A 21,270-nucleotide genomic window follows, 5' to 3' on the forward strand; every position below is an offset into this window, starting at 1 on the left:
CACTAGGTGTTCCACTTTTCTTGATTGTGATGGATGAGGTCGCTGGTTCTAAACTTCATGGGTCAAGAGTGTTTGCATATTTTGTACCATTATTTTGCTATTCACTCAGTAACTTCTCGAAGACCAATACAATTGTCAAACACAATAGAAGCAAAATACTGCAGATGCTGTAAATCTGAAATAAAAACAGAAACTGCTGGAAATACTCAGCTGGTCTGGCAGCATCTGTGGAGAGAGAAACACAGTTAACGTTTCAGGTGTGTGACCTTTCAGCAGAGCTCGGCTGAGTATTGCCAGCACTTTCTGTTTTAATTCCCAAACATAAATAGGTTACAGTATCTTCTGATGAAAGCAGATGAGTTGAGTTGGGGGTGGAGGCATTGTGACGGTGGTGGAAGAGGTGGTCTTTGTGATGAAAAGGATTTGCACTTCACTTTTCTGATCAAGTATCCCAATATTCTGTTTACATTTTTAATTGCTTCTCCATAACGTCTAGATGTTGAAAGTGACAAGTCTACCACTACTCCCATCTCTGTTTCCCAGTTATGCCTTAATTCATAGTCTTCAATGTATGTTTAATGTTGCTCAGATTTCACCCAGTGTGACGTTTCACATTTAATGGTTAATTTAGTTTCCCATTTGTTTGCTCAATTACATGACTACTCTAAGTTGTTTGTCACTTTATTGCCCAGTTTTAAATGTGTTTTCCCTAAGGCTGATGATACTGCTTTTCCTGTATTAGCAATTTATGGAGACATTAGTGAATTCGGTAGAATGTAACAAGGAACGCATCTTTCTTATTAACCATAACAAAAGAGTCACAATTTGACTGAGTTGATATTGATTCTTTAAATTTTTGTTTTATGAAATGGTATCACTTTCCATACCCAGGAGAGCCACTTGATAATGTTTCTGCATACACTAATTTTAATTATTGTGTTTTTCTGCAGATTTACCTATTGTCAATCCTTCTTACAAGTTCTCAATGAACTTAATGACTATGCAGGCCAACGTGAAGTTGTTGCTGAAGAAATAGGCCACAGAGTCTATGGAGAGCTCATGAGGTACTCTCATGAGCTGAAAATGGAAAGGAAAGCAGTGAGTATTCCCTCATTTATTTTCTTAATATGATGCGATGTAGACTTCACGCTAATTTCAGGTTCTGCATTCTTTCTTGATCAATCATTAGGTGGAAAGAAATGAAGACCTCTGGTTGTAAGGGGCAAATCGACTAATGTATATCTTTCACCTAAAATCCCAGTATAGTTATGGATGAGGGAGGCAGGCAACCCATCCAAATTCATCTGTCCTGAAAGATCCCAATGTCTCTCCATTGTACCACCCAATTGTTTCTGAAATGCATTGAGGGTAGTTGCATCCAGTACTCTACCTGGATCTCCAGAGATTGATCACTCTTGATATTAGTCCAACATTTATATTTTTGTTTGTTTAAATCTGCATTCCCTTGTCCTATTCTCTCTTTAATTTAAAATAATCTTGGTTTACCTTTATGTATTCCTTCAACTATCTTGCATACATCCATAAATTTACCTCAGATGCTGCCTTTCCGAGCTGAAAAGCTAGGTTTATCCAGTCTTTTTTCAAAACTCAGATCATTGTCCCTAGGCCTCTGCCTCGTTGCTCTTGTCATAGAGTCATAGAGTTATACAGCACAGAAACAGGCCCTTCGGCCCATTGTGTCTGTGCCGGCCATCAAGTACCTAACTATTCTAATCCCATTTTCCAGCACCTGGCCCGTAGCCTTGTATGCTGTGGTGTTTCAAGTGCTCATCTAAATACTTCTTCAATGTTGTGAAGCTTCCTGCCTCTACCATCTCTTCAGGCAGTGCGTTCCAGATTCCAACCACCCTCTGGGTGAAAAATCTTTTCCTCAAATCCACTCTAAACCTCCTGCACCTTACCTTAACTCTGCCCCCTGGTTACTAATTCTAGTTCCTGCTAGCACAGAGTGAATTGCAAATTTTATTTGACATTAGCATTGAAAAGAGAATGCTCTTCAGTTATGGTTCTGTGACCAAAAATAAATGTCAAATAAGAGCAAAATACTGCAGATGCTGGAAACCTGAAATAAAAACACAAAAGTGCTGGAAAATACTCCAGCTCTGGCAGCACCTGTGAAGAGAGAAGCAAAGTTAACGTTTCAGGTCAGTGACCTTTCATCAGAATAAATGTCAAATGTTCAACCTAGTTTATGAATGGAGAAATATTCCATAGGTGGCTTGATATTAAAGAGAGTTTAGGGACAATTTTCCTGAAATATGTCCTACACCCCTCCTTTGGAACACCCTTTCCCCAGGTGCAATGATCAGGATTCAACTACTTTTTGGAGCTTCCCTGTGGGATGGGGGGTGTTTGGGGGAGGGGGTGTGGTGGTTAGTGGTTGCATGTGGGACTGGGCCTTTACCAGCAGTTAGTTATGCCATCATGTAGGCTTGGAACATCTTGGCCAGAAATGCCCAATGCAAGATCATCAACTTCGAAGAAAGAAGCAAAAAGTGGGATACTGACAACAGAGGTTTGGATGGGCTCATGTTTATGGAGAGTGGAAGATGGAGGCCAACTAGGAGAGTCAAGTTTGAAGGTAACAAAAGCATGGATAAAGGTTTCAGTAGCATATGACCTGAGTCAGGGCGAAAGATGGAAATGTTATGGAGGTGGAAGTAGGTAGTGTTTAATGGGAAGATATGGGTTCGGAAGCTCAGCTCAGAGTCAACTAGGATGCCAAGTTTGCGAAGATTCTTGTTCAGGCCGAGACTATGGGCAGAGAAGGGGATGGAATCAATGGCGAGGGAACGGTCGCTGAGGCGGGAGCTGAATACAGTGGCGTCAGTCTTGCTGATGCAGTCCCTGCCACTTGCACCATCCGCACTTATCATAGGCAGATAATGCTAACATTTCCATTGCTGTTGGGGTCAATTACAAAGGTGCTGCTTATAACGTATTACGTGTGCTGATGATTTCAGGAAGTTCAGTTGCACTTGATTTACCTGTATTTTCCGATTGGAAAAAGCTTTGCTGATTTCAGTCAGATCTTCAAGCAGTTTTAATCAGCCTCGTTAAAGTGCAATTACCTTGGATGGGATTCTGAATGCAGTTACTGACAATTAGAAGAAGCAGTTGCTAAGTGGCTATTTCCAGTTTTAAAAATAAACCTTGCTTACCTGATTGGTTTCACGGTGCACTGTGTGTAGTGAGCAAATCACATTAACACCAACACACCTACTGTAAGTGGCAGGGACTGTATTTGATTGCAGGAAATTGTGGCTCATCCAGGACTGAATGTTCGATAATCAGCTTGATAGCGGAGGCAGTGGAGGGGTTGGGAGAGGTGGTGGTGATGTAGAGCTGGGTGTCATTGATGTACAGGTGCAACCTGACATTGTGTCTTCAGATGATGTCGCTGAGGGACAGCATGTTGATGAATAATAGGAGGGGACCAAGGATAGATCCTTAGCGGAGTCCAGCATTAATGGAGCTGGATGGGAAGAGAAGCAGGAGAATCTTTGGGACTGCCCTCATCTGGTTACAACTGGATAGGTAAGCGTGGAGCTAATCAGCTGGACAAGGGAAGAGAGAGGCGAGGAGAATGGCATGATAGACCATGTTGAAGGCTCTGGAGAGTTTGAGAAGAATGAAGAGGAATAGTGCACCGTGGTCACAATCGTGTTATTTGTGACTTTGTGATTGTGACTATGATGCACTATTCATCCTCATCTATTTGTAACTTTGATTAGGGCTGTTTTAGTGTTGTGGCATCTCAAAGGCAGAGCTCCCAAGTGTGTTGGCACCAATCAAACAGAGGTGGCTTTGGTGGATCCGACATGTCTGCAGAATGGAAGGCAGTCACACACCAAAGCATCTTCTGTATGGTGAGGTAACCGGAGCCAGATGGTCAGGAAGGCCCTAAATGTCGACTATTGCACTTGGGAGTCATTAGCTGGCAAAAGAGGGAAATGGCGACATATCCTGTGGACTGTACAATACCACGATGACCAGTTGCTACAGCAGTTTGGCAACAGGCGCCAACGTCAAAAAAAAAAGCGTCACTTGGCAGCTTTACGTGCAGCACTTATGGCAAAACCTGTCTCTTAAAGATTGGCCTTCACAGCCATCAGCAAAGGTGCACCAAGAGAAGAGACCCACCTAAATGGATTGTTTGCTTTTTGTCCATCATCTTTCGTAGGTGGAAGGATGCCAACCAAAATGTTGTGGTATGGTGGAAACCTGATTGGAGAGGCTCAAACATGGCGTTGCTTACTGTGTAACAGTATAAGACAGCATTAAATGAGAAAAGATCATTCAAGCTGCTTAATCCACTCTCCTGTATTGATACAAGACTTTTTTTATTTGTTTCTGGGATGTAGATGTCGCTGGCTAGACCAGCATTTATTGCCCATCCCTAATTGCCCTTGAGAAGGTGGCGGTGAGCTGCCTCTTGAACCGCTGCAGTCCACGTGGGGTAGGTGCATCCACAGTGCTGTTAGGAAGGGAGTTGCAGGATTTTGACCCAGCAACAGTGTAGGAATGGCAATATAGTTGCAAGTCAGGATGGTGTTACCATACGTCTGCTGCTCTTGTCCTTCTAGGTGGTAGAGGTCGCGGGTTTGGAAAGTGCTGTCGAAGGAGCTTTGGTTGCTGCAGTGCATCTTGTAGATGGTACACACTGCTGCCACTGTGCATTGGTGGTGGAGGGAGTGAATGTTTGTGGATGGGGTGCTATTCAAGCGGACTGCTTTGTCCTGGGTGGTATTGAGCTTCTTGAGTGTTTTTGAAGTTGCACCCATCTGGGCAAGTGGAGCTGGGGCCTCAACTTGTTATAATTTATATAAATGACTTGGATGAAGGGACCAACGGTATGGTTCCTAAATTTGCTGACGACGCAAAGACAGGTAGGAAATTAAGTTGTGAAGAGGACATGAGGCTACAAAAGGATATAGATAGGTTAAGTGAGTGGGAAAAAATCTGGCAAATGGAGTATAATGTGGGAAAATGTGAAATTGTCCATTTTGGCAGGAAGAATAAAAAAGAAACATATTATCTAAATGGTGAGAGTTGCAGAGCTCTGAGATGCAGAGGGATCTGGGTTACCTAGTGCATGAATTGCAAAAGGTTAGTATGCAGGTACAGCAAGAAATTAGGAAAGCTAATAGAATGTTATTGTTTATTGCGAGGGGAATTGAATACAAAAGTAGGGAGGTTATGCTTCAGTTATACAGGGCATTGGTGAGACCATATCTGGAGTACTGTGTACAGTATTGGTCTCTTTATTTAAGGAAGGATGTAAATGCGTTGGAAGCAGTTCAGTGAAGGTTTATTAGACTAATACCTGGAATGGATGGGTTGTTTGTCTGAGGAAAGGTTGGACAGGCTAGGCTTGTATCCCTGGAGTTTAGAAGAGTAAGAGACTGAGGGTTCTTGACTGGGTGGATGCAGGAGAATCTAGAACTAGGGGGGTCTCTATTTAAAAATAAGGGGTTGCCCATTTAAGACAGCGATGAGGAGAAACTTTTTCTCTGAGGGTCATGAGTCTTTGGAACTCACTCCCTCAAAAGGCAGTGGAAGCAGAGACTTTGAATATTTTAAAGGCAGAGGTAGATAGTTTCTTGATAAGCAAGGGGGTGGAAGGTTATCGGGCATAGGCGGTAATGTAGAGTTGAGGTTACAGTCAGATCAGCCATGATCTTATTGAATGGCGGAGCAGGCTCGAGGGACCAAGTGGCCTACTCCTGCTCCTATTCGTATGTGCCTCCGTCCAACTATGTAAAGTAGCATTTTGCAGTAACACTATTAAAGCTGATGTCAAGGAATTTTCCTTTGACTTAGCAAATGCTCACTTAAATATAATCTTATTGATAAACTCTTCTCTTCCCAATGGCACACAGAGTTGATTCTGTAAACAGTTGTTTCATACAGTCAAAAAGGTTCCTGGTTTGTTTCCTGATCCATGCTGATTTACATAACCTTACCCTGGGTGCTGGTAGAGGCCGACAGTTGGCCTCAGCTTCGCTGGATGTCTGCTCCTGATGGCTGTTTGGTGACTGAAACGTCACTGAAACGTCACTGTCTGTGATGATCAGGCAGCTGCCAGGATTAAAGATAGTGCCGCTTAATTTATCACAGAAAAATAACTTCGACCCATAGCAGCAAACATTGGACATGTTTGATACTTGGAGAATTTTACGCTGTTTAAAATTTCATCAGAAGGGCAGGCCCTCTGACAGTGGTGCACACCCTTCATGATTCAGTGAGGTTTCAATGCCATCCCGCTCTCTGGCCGCGTTCCCCATCCCGCTCTCCGGCCGCTCGCTCCTCGCTTCCCCCCCACCCCCATCCCTCCAGATGTTAGCTCTCGGCTGCGGGTGAAGCTGCTTCCCTCCTTTCGGCTACTTGCTCCTACATCACCACTTGCAGCCCGTCTTGCTTCTTTGCGCTGTGTTGTGGGGACCCATTGAATGTTGGAGCGAGTGGCCAAGAGGAGGGAAGTGGCGCGGCCCGCGACCTAGAGCTAGCATCTGGGGGGTGGGGGGGGGAAGCGTGGAGCGAGCAGCCAGAGAGCAGGATGGGGGGGCAGCGGGGGTGGGGTGGGGAGTGAGCGGTTGCAGAGCGCAGGGGTGGGGTGGGAGGGAAAGCGGGGAGTGAGCAGAAGGGAAGGGGGGGCGGGAAGCGGACAGAGAGCGGCCGTCGAGTGAGAGGCTGGAGTGGTGGGGTGGGTGGTAGGTGGTTGGGGAGAGCCCGTTTTCCTGCGCATGCACCAGTTAGTCCTGGCAAGGCATGACGTAGGCCGCGCATGTGCAGCATCTCAGCGCAGGAGACAGTTTGCGTATGTGCGTAGCTTGGAGTGCTCTGATGACATCAGCGGGCCGCTGCATTGTCAGGAGTTACTTTGTAAAAGAAATGTCACTTCTTGTCCCGTCTATAATGTGCCAAGAAACCAGTTCATGGCTGTTGTAAATCTAAACAGTGAATACTTGATGTGGGCATAGGTTTACAGTGTATCAAACTACATCCCATTCACCTAAAGTCTGTATAATTCCTCTTGAAAGTGTAAAATATTCCTAGTTCACTGGATTTAAATGCTCAATACAACTTTTTTTTTAAAAAAGTCATTCAATTGCCATGCTATGGCTAGAAGTTAATACATCTAAAGATAATGTTTTGTATAATATCTGTTGTATAGTATCAGACTTTGATGTATTGAATCAGATGCATTGAAGTTTTCACTTGGTCCTGGTCTCTTGTATAAATTTCCATTGAATTTTACCTTATGTCAAAATAATACATTACATGTTAAAGTAATTGCGTGGTTTCAGTCAACTGTCATGATCTTGGCATTCCATTCAGTCTCATGCTCACCCAGGCTGCTACTGAAATACCTGTACATTGTTTAAAACTGACATAATAATGTTCAGTGCCTGCCTGTGGCTGCTCTCCGACAACTGATCAGCATGCAAAGCGATCAGCACAAGATCAGGAGTTGGAGCAGTCACTACTATTGCACTTTATGCTATTGGGATTTTTCCTTTTGGATTTACTGCGCTTAGGAGTGATATTAGGCGTGATCCTTTGGCTTTGTGTTAGCATTTCTGCCTCAGAATTAGAAGGGTTGGACTTGGGCCCTGGTCCAGACAGTGAATGAATACTGGATTGTTGCCCAGCAGAGATACTTGCTTCTGATGGGTGTGGGAGAACTCTGCCCCCATTGTAAAGGGTAGGTGGGACTGTTGAGCCTTGGTTACAGCCCACCTGGAAGAAGGTACTCTAGATAAAAACCATAAGGAAGGCAACAGGAATCCACCTCAGCTGCTCTTCCCTAGTAAATAGCTCAAGAATCTCAAGTATGGAACTTCAGTTAGGACCGGCATTAAAGAACACAAATGATGGCAGACGTTAACAGGAAATATTAGATGTCAGTACTGCTCTTTCATTGGTGGATAATCCAAGGATAATTTTTTTTTATTCGTTCATGGGATGTGGGCATCGCTGACTAGGCCAGCATTTATTGCCCATCCCTAATTGCCCTTGAGAGGTGATGGTGAGCTGCATGTACATGGAATAGAATTGAAAACTAAATTCACAAACCTGTAATCAGATTGAAATTATAGACTGAGACACCTAAAATAATCTCATGTAGAAATGGGATAATGAGAGTTGTAACATAGGTATTGGTTTGCTTAAGTAATTGTCTGTGCTCGTGATTGAACAAATAGAGCTTGGTTTTTTTTTGCAGCATCTTCAAGAAGGACGTAAAGCCCAGCAGTATCTTGATTCGTGCTGGAAACAGATGGATAATGTAAGTTTCATTTTTTTCTCCTCTAAACTGAATTTTGGAGAGAACTACTTTATAAATTGAGCAGCGATTACAGAAGTTCACTTCACATTTCTCATAGCAAAATGAGCTAACTTCAGACGCTGGTATTAATCATTAATTTATTTCAATATGGGGATGTTCCTCTGTCGTCCTATCGAAAAACAAGTTCAGATCCTCCCTGGTAAATTTCTGAATCCAAAATGGTGCTGAGAAGCAGAAGTGTTAGGAGAAATGACCAAAAGCACGAGTGGAAAAAAAGGAGATGCTTAAAGGTGTGGTCAGATGAAGCAAGATGGACAACTTAAGTGGAGAGATGTGAAGTGGATGGCACAGAGGATGCACATGGGACTAAATCAAGACCAAACAGTAGAGGCTGTATGAAGTTGAAGCATTAGGATGGGTGAATGATGCAGATGAATTGTGAGTAAGGATTTTGAATTCAGTGTACTGGTGAGCAGGCAGCCAATGAGTTTGAGGAGGACAGGATTAATAGGTAAGGAGAACTTGGAGCAGGATGGGGTGTGAACAGTTTAGGACAAGTTGCAGTTTCTGCATGGTAAAGTTTGGGTAGCTCCAGAGGAGGGCTTTTGGAAAAAGTAGTGTTTGCAGGTGACAGAAACCAGGGTTTCAGTGACATTGGTAATGAAGTATGGTCATAGGCAGGTGATTTTGAGGATGTGGAAGTAAGCAACAACAATAGCAACATATTTATATAGTGCCTTTAACGTAATAAAATACCTCAAGGTGCTTCACAGGAGCATTATAAAGCAAATTTGACACCGAGCCACATGAGATAATAGGGCACATGGCCAAAAGTAATTTATTGCCTGTGGCTACTGTTGCTGAGGGGAAACATGTAAACAAGGAAAGGAGGCAACCAAGACTGAAATCTTGGTACTCCTGTAATTGTATGTGGGTGGTTAGGGAAGACAATGATGGATATGTGCTGGAATATTGGAGCAATTGGGATTGGATCAATTGTGGAGATGGGCCATGGAGGAAAAGCTTTGGGGAAGTTGGAGTGATTGACTACATTGAATTCCATGGTGGGGCCAGAAAATGAAAATGCTGTTCATTATATTCAGTACCTTGCATTTCTAGTTTTATACAGAAAGGATAATAGCACAAAATGTAGATATTGAATTTTTCAGATGACTGTACATTGCTCAGATTAAAACAGCCACCAGGACCAAGTTAATGGTAGTTTGTCTTCCTTGAATTAGTTTTTGGATGAATCCGCTAACAATGCTCCACTTTGCCATTATTAGGCTTTTCTTGCATGGAGTATGATTAAACAAGAGCAATCCTTGCGTAGATCATTGTAACTGATATGTTGTGAAATGGGTTCTTAGAGAGACTAGCAAGATGCAGCAAATACAGAATATTACTTATGAACTAAACTTGTATTTTAGTAATCTTAATGTAATGACTAGTGGCACTTAACCTGTGTATTAAAAAAAAATGTAGTCATCTTGCTCGATGGTTTGATTGTAGATATGAACTGAAAAGGAAGGCTCTGTACTGCCAGGTTAATGCTCTATCATTCATATATAAAATGTAAGTAATTTTGGCCACATTCAGCCTTAAACAGCAAGTCAAAAACTAATTCTAGAGCTCGTGGATCATCATGTATTTAGCATTTTCTGACGCTGTTTTTTTGAAAATGTGCTACGTTGTTATTTTTTCATTAAGATTTGATGGTCATTCTGGGTAAACTTTGATCTAATAATTCTTCCAATAGTTTCCAGCTGTTATGAAGTTTTAAATTGGTAGAGTGGTCATCTAATTTTGGTCTTTTTTTCCCTTTTAGAGTAAAAAGAAGTTTGAGAGAGAATGCAAAGAGACTGAAAAGGCACAAATGTGTTACGAGAGATTGGACTCTGATCATAATGCAACAAAGGCAGATGTTGAGAAGGTTGGAAATTTATTGTCTTCTCTATATGTATTTAAAACCATTTCAAAGCTGGATTTTCTTAGCTTACTAATTTGCCAGTTGTATTCGTTAAATAATAGGAGGGGTCAGGGATTGGTGAATTCAAATAAAATTAGTAGTGTGAATTTAGTTCACCACGGAACAGCATTAAGTATGTTTCCTGCATGGCTGAAGTTATGTAGCGGCAGGTTAATTGACAAATGGCTTTCGTTGAGTTGTAGCATGAACATGTTGGAAACGTTGACACTTAACTTTGTTGTGCCAGTTTACTACATGCAATTAAACTATGTTTAGCACAAACACGCACATCATTGGCTTTGAAATTCTATTCTTAACCTACAATTTTGTACATAAAAGAGCTATTTTGATCCTTAATGAAAGTGCAAAGGGAGTATTTTTTTCCAAAGTATAGTACATTTTCTAGCAAAAGTTAAAAGCCTGCTGTAAAAAAAAAAATGTTGAGTCAAGTTTGTGCTGGCATAGAGCCCCTAGGTATAGGGTATTTTAACTTCTGTTAAATTGTTATGGTGGCATCAATCACAGGAGGCTTGCAGGGATGTGTCCATCACAAACTGATTTCTTCGCCTGTAGAGTCTCAGCTTGGTTGCTGGTTTGAAGTCGTACTTCCACTATGGAGCTGCTCCAGATACCTGCTGCATGAAGAAAGTAAGACTGTCCCTGCAAGAAAAAAAAGCGAGAGATCACTGATGTACAAGAAAAAATGAGAAGTTTCTACGGAAGTCCACAGTGGCTCAGAAAGTTTAAGAAACTGAAGCTGGACAGAAGTTACAATTGGCATGTCACACAAAGGCCGGAGTTTTGTCAGTGCGCCAGGGGCCCCAACAACAGGCCCAAAAGCCAGGGGCAAACTTGCCTCAGCCGTTTGTGGGACCCCCAGTTGCGTTTTCGGCCCTTTGGCAACTAATTTAACCTGTCCCTTCTAAAGGATGAGAACTCCTCATCCAAGAGCTGCCGGCCAGTCGGAGGGCCGACAGTTCAGCAGTCTCAGCAGCACCACCGGGAGTGGTGGCTACTGCTGGGACTGCACCTAGCTGAGAAGACGCTGGGGGTCTGGGGTCACCAGGGCCAGTCAGCAGGCCCTGGCGAGGTGAGGGTTGCCATTGCTGCTGGGGTGCCCCCTCTGAGGGCCTGTCCCTGAGCCCGCAGGGAGGCTGCTGCTGGTAAAATGCCAGTGGTGGTGAGAAGAGGTCCTTAATTGGCCACTTAAGTGGCTCAATTGACCTCTTGGTTGGAAGGCCATCCTCCACCTTCCCCACTGCTGCTAAAATGCCATTCACAGGCACTCCACCCCCCACCTTCCCTCACCATCACCAACCTCCCCCCCCTCCCCCCCCGCCCCCCACCAAGCCTCCCAGGCTGTCCTTAGAGCGCTGGTAAAATACAGCCCAAAGAATCTAGATGGGGCTTTATGGGATGCTTTTGGCCTGTGGGCCACCTCTTGGATGCCCCATCTTATATTGTAATATCGAAATTTGTGCTTATTAATTGGTGCCTTTATATACAGTTACTACAGCCCTTTCCTATCCTGAGTGGCGTGAAACAGGGCTGTGTTCTCACACCCACACTTTTTGGGATTTTCTTCTCCCTGCTGCTTTCACATGCGTTCAAATCCTCTGAAGAAGGAATTTTCCTCCACACAAGATCAGGGGGCAGGTTGTTCAACCTTGCCCGTCTAAGAGCGAAGTCCAAAGTACGGAAAGTCCTCATCAGAGAACTCCTCTTTGCTGACGATGCTGCTTTAACATCTCACACTGAAGAGTGCCTGCAGAGTCTCATAGACAGGTTTGCGGCTGCTTGCAATGAATTTGGTATAACCATCAGCCTCAAGAAAACGAACATCATGGGGCAGGACGTCAGAAATGCTCCATCCATCAATATTGGCGACCACGCTCTGGAAGTGGTTCAAGAGTTCACCTATCTAGGCTCAACTATCACCAGTAACCTATCTCTCGATGCAGAAATCAACAAGCGCATGGGAAAGGCTTCCACTGCTATGTCCAGATTGGCCAAGAGAGTGTGGGAAAATGGCGCACTAACACGGAACACAAAAGTCCGAGTGTATCAAGCCTGTGTCCTCAGTACCTTGCTCTGTGGCAGCGAGGCCTGGACAACTTATGTCAGCCAAGAGCGACGTCTCAATTCATTCCATCTTCACTGCCTCCGGAGAATCCTTGGCATCAGGTGGCAGGACCGTATCTCCAACACAGAAGTCCTCGAGGCGGCCAACATCCCCAGCTTGTACACACTACTGAGTCAGCGGCGCTTGAGATGGCTTGGCCATGTGAGCCACATGGAAAATGGCAGGATCCCCAAAGACACATTGTACAGCGTGCTTGCCACTGGTATCAGACCCACCCGCCGTCCATGTCTCCGCTTTAAAGACGTCTGCAAACGCAACATGAAATCCTGTGACATTGATCACAAGTTGTGGGAGTCAGTTGCCAGCGTTCGCCAGAGCTGGCGAGCAGCCATAAAGACGGGGCTAAAATGTGGCGAGTCGAAGAGACTTAGTAGTTGGCAGGAAAAAAGACAGAGGCGCAAGGGGAGAGCCAACTGTGCAACAGCCCCGACAAACAAATTTCTCTGCAACACCTGTGGAAGAGCCTGTCACTCTAGAATTGGCCTTTATAGCCACTCCAGGCCACTTCACAAACCACTGACCACCTCCAGGCACGTATCCATTGTCTCTCGTGATAAGGAGGCCAAAGAACAAGTATCACTTCATAGGCTGCCAAGAGATACTCTGCTTTGCTCAGTATTTTCTACAGACTGGTGATGAACATGGTCAGTTGGAAAAATGCTGTACCACTGCCCATTTTATCACCCAGTATAACAATAGAAAAGTGAAATGTCGAAATCCATTCTTTGCAAAATTAGATAGATCATGCTGATTTTCTTACCATTTGATAGTGATTTTATATTTTATTTTAATGATTTTTTTCCCTGTTTAAAAACGATTGCAATCTAGTTTAAGCGTTCTGAGAGGTTGCGTCATGGTTGACCTAGTAGTACCTTCACACTATTGCAGTCTTGGGTTCAAATATCCACCATCAGATGCTCAAATCTGCCATCGGAATGTTTGAGTTCTATTAATTTGTCGCTGACACCAAGCTGGGAGGTTTGCTGAAGTGAAACCTGTCATGTGGAAAGGAGAAGCCACCTCCACCTCCAATTGACCACCTTCGCTACATCTGACAAGGTGATTGTAGAAAAGCCCTCAAGCTTCTCTATCTTGGTGTCTCCAACTTAAAGCAAATGTTAAGATGATTGACAATGAAGACGGAAAAGTATGATGTGAGACGTTCAGAACACAAATAAGCAGTTTGGCTAGCAGTCTTATCTGTTTACTCCCCAGGCAAAACAACAATTAAACCTGCGAACCCACATGGCCGATGACAGTAAAAATGAATATGCTGCTCAACTGCAGAACTTCAATAGTGAACAGCAGAAGCATTTCCAATTCATCATGCCTCAGATTTTTAAGGTAATTTAGTTGCTTTACATTCTTTCCTGGATGTTGTGTGCCATCTGTGTTAAATGTGTATGTTTTCCTCTCTCTGCTTTCTGTGTTGTGATTTGAACATGCTAAAAGTAGGAGAAAATCTGTAGGTCTATAAAATTCAACTTAATCATTAATAGATCAAAGTAGATATTTAGTTTTTAGCAGAGGCTTAAGTCATCACCGGAATTAAAACTTCTAGTCCGAATCCCAACCTCAACTGACTGTTCTATTCAGGCTTGTCTTGGAGAGCATGTTATCCAATTATGCAATTGTCACTGGTGTCAACTTTTCTTAATACCAAGCTGGTATTATGCATGAAAATAGTTTTGTGCTAGACTGAACTTCCTGTGTGTGAATACAGATGGTTGAGGGGTCTAGAAGAAGGGAACGTGGACGTGAGTTTTAGGACTGAGAAGGAGAATTTTGTATCAAAAGTGTTGTGGGCTTTGCTATGTACTGCTAGAGTTAATGACTAAAGGAGAGATCATGTCAACATTTAAGAATAGATTAGATAGGTGGTTGAAAGAAAAGCAAATGAAGATATTTTCCAGATTTTATTTAATAAACTGAATTCAAATTCCCCAGCAACCATGGAGGGATTTGAACTCTTGTCTTTGGGTTATTCGTCCTGGCCTACGGATTACTACTCCAATAACATAACCACTATGCTGTACCCAGAAGACTCCTTCTGGTAGCTCACCAGGGGGTCATTCTTCCTACCTTTGACACCACCACCTATTCCATTCAACTCCACTGTTTCTCCTCTAAAATTCATATCCCTCCTTCCCTCCCTCCCTCTGTTATAATGATGCAGGCACTAAATTGCCTCTTGTAGCTTCTCCTTTGCTTGCACTGTCACCTCTGGTGTACTCTAGGAATCCATCCTCAGTCTCCAAATTTCCATCATCTCCTATTTACCTCTTGCCACTTTCTTCCTTTTTTTTAAAATGTCATCATTTTACTTAAACTATGTGAATCCATTCCATTGAACACAGTGGTAGTGCCACACACTACGATGGAATGTGAAGATGGGACTTCGTCTCCACAAGAACTGTGCAGTAGTCACTCCTACCAATAATGTCATGGGCAAATGCATCTGCAACAGGTAGATTGGTGTGGATGTGGTCAAGTCGGTTTTTTCCTCATGTTGGTTCTCTCACCACCTGCCACAAGCCCAGGCTAGCAGCTATGTCCTCGGGACCCTGGTAATTTGGTCAGTAGTGATGCCACCGAGCTACTCTGGTGATGGACTTTGAAGTCCCTACACAAAGCGCATTATGTGCTCTACACAGAATCCAACACAGCCGTCACAATTTCTTCCTTTGCTTTTCCAGCTTGATGATCATTGTTTTATCCTCATAATGTTTAAGTTCTTTGAAAGGTCCCCATCCACACGGTGTTTTAAAAATGCCACTTGTCATTGGTGATATTTTATCCCAAGAATTATGATACTTCATCGTTAGTATGACGTGTTTACAATGTATCCTAAATGAGAACTTAATTTTGCAGAATCTACAAGACATGGATGAGAGAAGAATTGTCAAGTTAAGTGAGTGTTACAGAGGATTTGCAGAAGCTGAGCGTAGAGTTATTCCAATTATCAATAAATGTTTAGAGGGAATGATCAGCGCTGCAAAATCTGTGGATGATCGCAAAGTAAGTATTGTAGAGGGCTACAATGAAAAAACATGAAATAATTAAAATCTCAGATATTTTTTCAATGTCAGTTAATTGTACCGTAGGGGCTGAATTTAGTGAGCCTGCTACCAGTCCCAGCAGCAAGCCCAGAAATGGGTGACGTTCCCATTTGGGCGGCTGCCCACTGTGATCACACGATGGGCAGCCATTTTGCAAGTAAGGGTGTGGGGCCGTTTCTTCCCCCGTTGCCCAAAAACAAATCACGGGGTGGGGTGGGAGGCAAAATGCCGATTATGGAGTCAGATGACTCTGGAGCAGATGCTGGCGCCATATTTAAAGCCCTGCCAGTCGTGCTTTCATTGCTGCCTTAAAGTCATCTGTTTCCTGTCGACTGCTGAAACTGGTGTTGGAGTGACTCTTGCACCCCCCAACTTCTGGCGGACCCCACAGGATGGCCGAGCCAAGGCACAGGGTGGCCCCACGGTTTACTGATGCCTCCCGCCAGATCCTTTTCCAGGCTGCAAGGGAAAAGTGGGAGGTTCTCTTGTCTAGTGGTTCTTCTGCCTGAGAAAGCAAGCCTGGATGGAACTTGCTGTGGAGGTTCACAGCTATGGGGTAACCCCCTGAAACTGGGTGCAGTGCCGCAAGAGGGTCAAGGACCTCCTGCATTCTGCCAAGGTAAGTGCTCCTTACACTCTGTCTTTATTACTGATTGCAAGTGGCTATGCAGGAAAAAGCAGGGCATGGGGAGGGTGACAGTATCACAGCAATGGCAGAAGGAGTAAGGTTATCACCTCATCCTGACGGATGCAGGCTGCATCTTGGCCACAGGCCTTCTTTCACAGCTCATCTCCATTAATTCCCCTGACAGCGGGTGGCAGCATGAGCTATATGTGATACCCCAGTAAGGAACGAGGGGCTGCCACTAGCAGGACATTCATGTTGATCTCTTTGTGAAGAATGACTATCTCCAGCAGGACAAGAGGGTCCACAACAGGAAGGAGACAGCCCGAACAGGTGGAGACATACCTGATCTTCAGCCTTTTGCCACAGCCAAGGAAGAGGCTTTGGAATTGGCAGGGACAAAGGGCAGCCGTGCTATATCAGATGAAGCGGCTGGAGTATTCACGCAAGGAAGTGAGGATTGGTTTCCACTGACTTACAGATCACTTCTGGAGATGCACATCATGGATGGTTGGCATGCTAAGATTGCACAGCCTAATCCACATGTTTTTGTTCTCTCATGTAAGTCAGTGTTTGCAGGAGACTCCAGCAGAAGCAGGACAGCCGTCCACCTCTGAGGAGGCGTAGCACTCTGACCGTCCCATGACTCTCCTGCACCTTCCGCCAGCGCAGATACTTTCACCTTGTTGGGTTTCTGCTCAGCTGTAGAAACAGGGTCACAAGCTGGTGAGAGCACTGCACATGCGCCCGAGCAGCTGGCTAAAGCTGAGACAGCCGAGGCCACTGACATTCAGAGGATTGTGGGTGGCCAGGGCCCCAGGTTGAGCCTCTGATGTCGATAGCACAGGGTATGCTGGAGTTGCAGAGAGGTAAGGCAACACATGGCAGAGGTGCCAGAGGCCATGTGCAGCCATTAGTGGGCGATGGAGGAGTCCATCCATGCCATGACTGCTGCCATGTCTCAGGTGTGTGAGAGCATGGCTTCCTCCATCGAGAAGTTGGCAACCCTCATGGAGTGCCAGATCCCACAGGTGCGTGCAGATCTGCACACGATCACCTTGGCCATGAGCTTGATGCAGCGGTAGCAAGGTGAGAGAAGGACGAGGCGCCTGGAGCCTTCTCCAACTCCTTATCCTTCTTTGGTGAGCAGGGAGAGTCAAGTGAGCCTTGAAAGGAGGAGCAGAGGCTTGCCTCCAGAGTTGGGGGCTCCCCTCAGGGCACTCAAAATGTGGACAGCGGCTCCTCAGCCCCTTCGCCAGTGAGCCCAGTTCCAGCAGCCATGACGCCGAAGGAGAGTCCTGCACTTAGGTAGCCGGGGCCTTCCAGGCCTCAGGCATCCATAGGATAGCCACTGGAGTCGAGACATAGCAAGGGGCAGCCTGATCATCAGCCTACCTCCACCTCCGCTGCTGTTGCTGGGCTCACACCTCATAGAAGCACTCGCAAACATATAAAGAAAAGCATCTAGACACACTTGGGGGTTCACAGGTGTTTGCATCTGACATGGTGATCAGTATAAAGTTCTTTTGGTCAAGCCATTAACAATCTTATGTAAAAGTGATTATTCTATTATGCCTTAATTGTGAGCTGTTGACTTCACCCTTCCCCTGTAGCGGAATGCTAATGTAAACGCAGCCCTCATTTACATATGATTTCCCATGGGCGCTAGTGCATGTTTCAGCTGGGTGCAAGTCACAGAACACAAATAGAAAGGAGGCTTTAGACTACATTCATTGAGGTGAGTCTGTATTGGTTTTTCTGTGAATGGACATCAGGGTGGATGAACGTGGGTAATTATGAGATTGTCTCTTGCCTCCTTGGCACGTCGCTCAATGTGCCTGGCCTCTGGTGCAAAGGCTTCAACATCCAGTGCTGTTTGCTCCTCTCCCTCCTCCGCATCCTCCTCATTGGTGGAAGAGTGTCGCTTAGACATCTGATTGTCATGCAAGGCCTCCCCCCTCTGCAGTGCTAGATTGTGCAAAACACAGAGGGCCACCATGATACACGAGACTCCTGTGATACTGCAGGGCTCCACCGGATCAATCAAGGCAGCAGAATCTAACTTCAGTAGCCCAATGGCCTGCTCGATGGTCACTTGGGTGGAGCCGTGGCAATTGTTGTACCTCTCCTCCGCTGCATTGCAAGGGCTCCACACAGGCATAAGCAGCCAAATCTTCAATGGGTAGCCCTTGTTTCTGAGAATCCGTCCCTGAAGGCGAGCGGGGGCCCTGAAAAGCTGTGGCACCTGGGACTGTCGAAGTATGTAGGTGTCGTGGCTGCTTCCCAGAAAGCGGGTACACACACCTGCAGGAAACATTTTTGGTGGTCGCAGATGAGTCGAACGTTGATGGAATGGAAGCCCTTCCAGTTGATGAAGGCAGCTGGCTGGTCTGTTGGAGCCTTGATGGCCACATGCATGCAGTCTATTTTAAACTTTGCACTTCGGGAAATCCAGTAATGCTTGTCTGTCCGGGTCAGTTTAGTGCTGTGCGTGGTATTCCCCCCCCCCCCCCCCCCCCCATCATGAACTGGGCATTGGTCACCTACTTGATGCAGAGGTGGGCTGCTGCCAATGAGACACACATATCCCTGGTAGATCCTTGGAATGATTCAGTTGCGTAAAAGTTGAGTGCCACTGTGATCTTGAGCGCCACTGGCATAGGGTGACCCCCAAATCCCATAGGTCGCAACTTGTCCTGCAGCAGGGCACGTAAGTTGATGACTGCCTCCCTGGAGAGACATAGTCGTTGCTGACAATGCTGCTCAGACATTTGGAGATAGCAGATCCGAGTCCGCTACACACACTGTCGCAGGTGGGTCCTTCTTGGCATGGCTAGTTGCTGCTGCTCTTGTCGTGGAGCTTCATGGGCATGCACAGCTGCCTCTTGACCCTCCCTTCGGAGGTGCCGCATCACGCCACGGGGTCCAAAAAGGCAGGGTGTATGAGACCCATGCCAGGTGACCACTGGGCCTCCAGAGCGGTGTTAATGCAGAGATGACCCTGCCTTGGCAACTGAGGTTTGCTATGTCTCCCGGCAGAATGCCTGTTGGCCCTCAGTGCCCACCCTTTCAGATGGCCAAACTTCTCATCCAGCAGTATGGGTAACCACATATCTCGCCCAACAGATTGCTCACCAGATACAACCAACCAAACTCAAACCCCCTACTTGCAGAGCCCCTGAGACTCCAACCATCCCTTGCAGAGCACACAGCAGTCCGAAAATGGCCCTCGAACCCCCCTCTCCCCCTGTGCACTGGTGGCCATGACTACCTCCCCGTCGTGGCACTGAAGCTTCACCTCAGTGACGTCAGCTGTCAATGGTTGTGAACCTGAAGTCATGTGAGTGCTGCCCGCTGTCCACTTAATCACACGCAACATCCCCCCCCCCCCCACCCCAATTAAATCACTGCGAGTGAGATGCTAATGTATTTGAAGTAAGTGTTCTACAATATAAAATGTATTCCCATCGTATTGGGGCATCCATTCCGCTTTGGTTCTTTCAAAATCTGGAACAGACTTCACTACGCTGGATTTCTGGGTGGATGCTTCCGATACAATTCTCCGCCCCACCAGCACCACCACTCCCCCTCCCCCCCCCCAATGACACCATTCCCGCTTTAAATGGTTGTACAAAATTCTGCTCTTAGTTTAGTGTTGAGAGGCCTAATGCGGACTGATCCACCCTCCAGGTTGCAGGACAATTTGTAAAACTAGTAGCTAGTACAGTGGGGCTGGCATGTTGGGAGTGGGGTTTTGTGGTGAGCAGAAAATATAAATTACAAAATATATAATTGCTTTCAAAATGATCCACCTATCAAAGTGCTTACATTTATAACCCCCTTTTTAAATTGCATGTTTGATAGATATTTCCTGCTTGAGACAGCAAGGTTGATAGAATTTGCCTGAGACAGCACAGGTAGATAAAATTAATTTAACAATCAGATAAGTGACTAATATATTTCCAGTTTAGCAATAAATTAACAAAAATAAATTTGCAGGCAGAGGGATCCTAATCTTTAACATTGAAATGAGATACAAGCCCATGTTCTATTTAGTGAAGTGAAATTATAAAAGGCTTTAATCAAAGATCTCTATCCTCTGATAGATAAAGCAGAACTGCATTTGCCACTATCATGGGTAATTTAAAAAATCTGATCGACTATAATTTGCACTGAATCTGGATATTGTGTCTTTCTTTTGCTTGTAAGAAATTTAAAGCTTTACTGTTATAAGAAAGAAATGCTGAACATGCTACAAGCATTATGCTTTTCCCTAAGAGTTTGGTGGAAGCTCCCACAATGGGTCATTTGTTAAATTGATGTGTGGCAAACCAGATGGTTCTTGTTTCAATGCTAGGTCAGCTGTAGGAGTGCCTCAAAGTCCCTGGATGTTTCTGCACCTAATCATTAACCAGTGGACACCGTAGGGCGTATGTGGACATTGTGTGAAGACGGGGTCAAAATTGGGATTGGCTCTGATGGCCCTATCGTAGAAAAGGCTGTCCATGCTATCAAGCTCAAGTAAAGAATGGCCACTTGAGTGTGGTGTGTGTGGAATTGTCTCTCAGCAGGATGCAATGCCTTCAGGAATGAAGAAATTTGGTAAAGGAAGCAAAGAAATGTGTGCTATACTTAATTTGGACTTCTGTCTTCATAGGACTCTCTGATAGTGGTAGAATCCTTTAAATCGGGTTTTGAACCTCCTGGAGACTTTCCATTTGAAGACTTCAGCCAGAATATTTATAGGACTGTATCAGACGGCAGTCTGAGTGCACAAAGGCAAGAGATGAGGGGAGACCAGAAGTACATGACAGGAAAAAGCAAAGGAAAGTTATGGCTTTTTGGCAAGAAAAGCAAGGTAAAGTTGTTTCTTTTTTTTTTGGAGCAAGCAGTTTGTAAAAAAAAAAGTTGTTCCGTAGCTACCAACTCTGTCCCTCTTCCTGGCGATGGTCTAAAGCTGAACCTGTCTGTTCACACCTTGGTGTCTTACGAGATGAGCTGCTGACCACACATCCACACCGTCATTGAGACCACCTATTTCCACCTTCATAACATCACCTGACATCGTCCTGCCTCAGCTCAACTGTTGCTGAAACCCTTATCTATGCCTATGTTATCTCAAGACTTGACTAATCAAACACACTCCTGGCCAGCTTCCCACAT

The 21,270-nt window shown here is 45.0% G+C and overlaps 1 protein-coding gene across 3 annotated transcripts in view; it reads left to right on the top strand.

The window, feature by feature from the left end:
- fnbp1l (formin binding protein 1-like) overlaps nt 1–21,270 on the top strand; it is a 200,478-nt gene that overhangs the window by 135,252 nt on the left and 43,956 nt on the right. For all 3 annotated transcript variants that reach the window (XM_068036809.1, XM_068036810.1, XM_068036811.1), the window contains 6 exons: nt 951–1,098; nt 8,249–8,311; nt 10,140–10,244; nt 13,639–13,767; nt 15,295–15,441; nt 20,765–20,965. In XM_068036809.1, the coding sequence (XP_067892910.1) occupies nt 951–1,098; nt 8,249–8,311; nt 10,140–10,244; nt 13,639–13,767; nt 15,295–15,441; nt 20,765–20,965 (793 nt within the window). The remainder of the gene's footprint in view (nt 1–950; nt 1,099–8,248; nt 8,312–10,139; nt 10,245–13,638; nt 13,768–15,294; nt 15,442–20,764; nt 20,966–21,270) is intronic.

Source organism: Heterodontus francisci, chromosome 8 (assembly GCF_036365525.1).
Source record: "Heterodontus francisci isolate sHetFra1 chromosome 8, sHetFra1.hap1, whole genome shotgun sequence".
Lineage (NCBI taxonomy): Eukaryota > Metazoa > Chordata > Chondrichthyes > Heterodontiformes > Heterodontidae > Heterodontus > Heterodontus francisci.